The 3,640-nt window shown below is 43.7% G+C and overlaps 1 protein-coding gene across 1 annotated transcript; it reads left to right on the forward strand.

Moving 5' to 3' along the window:
• Nucleotides 1-2,645: 2,645 nt before the first annotated feature.
• LOC138879564 (uncharacterized) lies at nucleotides 2,646-3,434 on the forward strand. Its single transcript, XM_070159180.1, has one exon. The coding sequence runs from the start codon at nucleotides 2,646-2,648 to the stop codon at nucleotides 3,432-3,434; it is 789 nt and encodes a 262-aa protein (XP_070015281.1).
• Nucleotides 3,435-3,640: the final 206 nt, after the last annotated feature.

Consider the following 3,640-nt stretch of genomic DNA (forward strand, 5'->3'; position numbering starts at 1 on the left):
AAGATTTGGGTGAGCAAGGACGAGACATGGTCAACCATTACCCGGGGGCACTCACCGGGTTATTAAAGATTAGGCCTAGTGGTGATATAATAAAAGCATTGGTGACATTCTGGGACCTGGCTCACAACGTTCTGCATTTCTCGGACTTCGAACTTATACCTATCTTAGAGGAGATAGCGGGCTATGCTAGGGGTACAGAGGGTTTTAGACACAAATACCTAGTCTCTCCAAGGGCCGTCACTCCCCACAAGTTTTTGGACTTACTAAAAATAAGCAGGCATGTCAAGTATGCAGATTTGGCAGGTGGAGTTTACACTCTACACTTCATATACCAGCGGTATGGGCATGTAGGAGGATTTGATGACCTAGAAAGTGGAATCTGTAGTAAAGGGAACAGATCAAAGTGGGAAGAGCATAGATGCTTCACTTTCATGGTGGCATTCTTAGGTCTTCTAGTATTTCCCAGGAAGGATGGGAATATTGATTTGCGGGTAGCTGAAGTCGTCAATGTTTTGATTACCAATGCCAATAGCACCCTCGCCCCAATGATCATATCGGATATATTCCGAGCTCTCACAACTTGCAAAGCTAGAGTAGATTTTTTTGAGGGGTGCAATCTGTTACTACAAATGTAGATGATTGAACACTTTTGTCATTGTCCTCGATACATGAACTACGAGTCTACAAGGAAAAGATGCATTGAAGAGTTTGGTACAAGGGTCACTGGGCTCGAAATGCCAAAAGGGGTCGGAGATTGGATATCCCGCCTTCGTTCCATAACTGCAGATCAGATAGAGTGGACATTGGGCTGGCTTCCCGTAAATGAGATTGTGTACATGCCCACCACTGATCCTCACTTCCTCCTAATGGGTCTTCAAATCATCCAACCCCATGCCCCATACAGGGTTTTGAGACAATTAGGAAGGTGTTAGGTAGTTCCAAAGGATGAAGATCTTAGTGTTCATGTAGTTGAGGTCCGCTCTGATGGCCAATTTCATGAAGCAGTGGTTCGCCAGATCTGGAGTGAGTGCCAATATTTGATGGCTAACACCCGAGTGCGTGATTTGTCTAGAGGCGAAGTCTCGTCTGGTAATCTTGATTAGGATAAAAAGAGAGTCGCAACAAGTATTGAATTTGCAATACCAGCCAAAAGACCCCACCTCCAAGAATTCAATGAAGCATCACAAGAGCGATGGGCTTGATTGGCCAAAGAAGATGAATATAGGGCCACCATAAGCAAGTTAGAAGGGCAAATTTGAGACCTTAAATTTGATAGTGGATTGCAAGCTGATGCAGATGAAGGTGAAAAGAAGAGGTTGGCCCAATAAAATGAAGTCCTCCAAGCCCAGATCCAGAATATGAAAATAGCAGCTGAGAACCTGGTCAGAAGCAGAAAAGATGAAAAGCTCATCCACAGCCTTTGACGTAAAGTGTGTGATTATGGGGCTGATTTGGAAAAAGCTGAAGGAGAATTAACAAAAGCCCAGGCAAAGTTGGCCAAGAATGCAGAAGAACGGGAGAGTTTTGTTCAGCAGTTGAAGGAAAAGTACGACAAAGGAATCACGGGTCTGAAGAAAAATATCAATACCCTTGAGAGTGAAATGACCAAGCAAGCAAAGAACTTCAAAAAAGAAAGAGAGCACTGTTATGTATTGATGTCGCAACTAGAAGAGGACCTGCAACAATTGCAAGAGAAAAATAATATCGCCACACAAGTTTTGGAGGCCAGATCTCAACAAATTAGACGTCTACTTCAAGAGAAGGGCGTCATCAAGGAGAGGATAGGAAGAATCGCTGACTATATTGTGACAAAGTGCAATGAATGCAAGGATATGACCAGGTCCTTGTTCTTCGTTGCAGTGATAATTTTTGTCCGTCAGATAATGGACGACCTATATCGCCTCCAAGAAGATATGGCAAGTAGGCCCGCGGCGAGACCGACTGATGTCCCACGGGCCCCTGGAGTAGTATTGGAGTCACTTATGTATTCTTGATTTTCTTTTCGAGTCTGTATTTTAGTTTCTTTTAGAGTCTATTAGTCCCCTTTGAGTCTGTTTTGGTTTTTCAATTCTTAGTCTGTAGTCGAAGTCGTTGTAATAGAGGAAAATCAGAAGTTTTTATTTAATGAAAATTTGAAAACCCAAAACTGTTTCTTTCTTTTATTTTGCATTTATCTCCTGAACTACGTAATGATCTGATTCATGCGACATCATGATACCTAGGCAATCTCCATACGATTCAATCATAATCATAAAATGAAAAAGAGGAAAGAAAATCGAGTGGAAAAAAGAGAACAAAAGAAAGCGCAAAAAATAAAAGTGGAGCGACAAGAACCAAGTAAGAAAATCAATAGTGGCTAAAGAGAGGCACGAGTGAAAAAGAAAAAGAGAAGAGAAAGTGCAAAGTGAAAAGAGTTAGTTTAGGCCGGGATGAGACATGCAACCATTCAAATACATAATAGAAACTTTTAATTGTTTAGGTGCATTGCATCACAAACGTGTGGTTGCCTATCTGTTAAACCCTTAAACACTAACAAGTTTGTTGTTGTCATTGAGAATAGGAAGGTGGTTAGTTTGTTTGGAATTCTGGCAAGCCACCCATATAATACCAGGTCTAAACACAAGGCGATCATGGCTAGCAAATAAATGGACGCGAGTGTTATTGGCCCGCCGAGAGAGATGGAGGAATCTGAGTCTAGTTTGAAAGAAGAGGTACATAAGCTGAAGCACCAAATGGCCGAAATGTACCAGGCATGGATTAAGGGGCATCCTCCACCGTCATACCCTGCCAACCCTACTTTCATCCCACCACTAGCTCAATCTCAAGATCCTACCATTGTCGATCTATCCCCGCAACATGCACCAAGCGTCACCCCTTACCACCACTATCATGGCACCACTTCCCAAACCATCCAAGCTCTACCCGCCAAAGTAAGCACATACCCTGCTCCGCCAGCTACCCTTATCTTCGTAGCACCTCCGCGAGCTACCCTCCATCATTCTTCTAGTGAGCCGGCATTCCAAGCCCAAGATAACCAGTACTATTCCCCAGATATCACCTTCAAAGTCCCGGATCACTACTCCTACACTCCTCACTTTGAACTTCCAGTCGAAACTGAGAAGCCACCCAAAAACACGGAGCAAGAAGAGATATTTAGGAAGGTAAAGAGCTTGGAGCAGTTGCTGAGAAATATGCAAGGGTTAGGTGGCCAAGTGAGTGTGGCATATAAGGATCTGTGCTTGTTTCTCGATGTCCAGCTACCTGCCGGATTCCAAATGCCCAAATTTGATTTGTACGACGGGCATGGAGACCCTGTGGCCCACTTAAGAGGATTTTGCAGCAAAATAAGAGGAGTTGGAGGGAGAGATGAATTATTGATGGCATATTTTAGTCAAAGTTTGAGTGGCGCAGCATTGGAGTGGTACACTTGCTAGGACAACAGCAGGTGGTACACTTGAGATGACTTAGCCCAGGCTTTCGGCATTTCTAGTACAACGTAGAGATTGTCCCAGATTGCCTTTCCTTGACTAAGATAGAGAAAAAGCCCAGTGAGATTTTCAGGGAGTATGGTTTCCGATGGAGAGAACAGGCGGCACGAGTCAACCCTTCAGGCCATGGAGCCTACTTACTTTGGTCATCT

The sequence above is a fragment of the Nicotiana sylvestris genome, chromosome 10 (assembly GCF_000393655.2).
Source record: "Nicotiana sylvestris chromosome 10, ASM39365v2, whole genome shotgun sequence".
In the NCBI taxonomy this organism is placed as follows: Eukaryota; Viridiplantae; Streptophyta; class Magnoliopsida; order Solanales; family Solanaceae; genus Nicotiana; species Nicotiana sylvestris.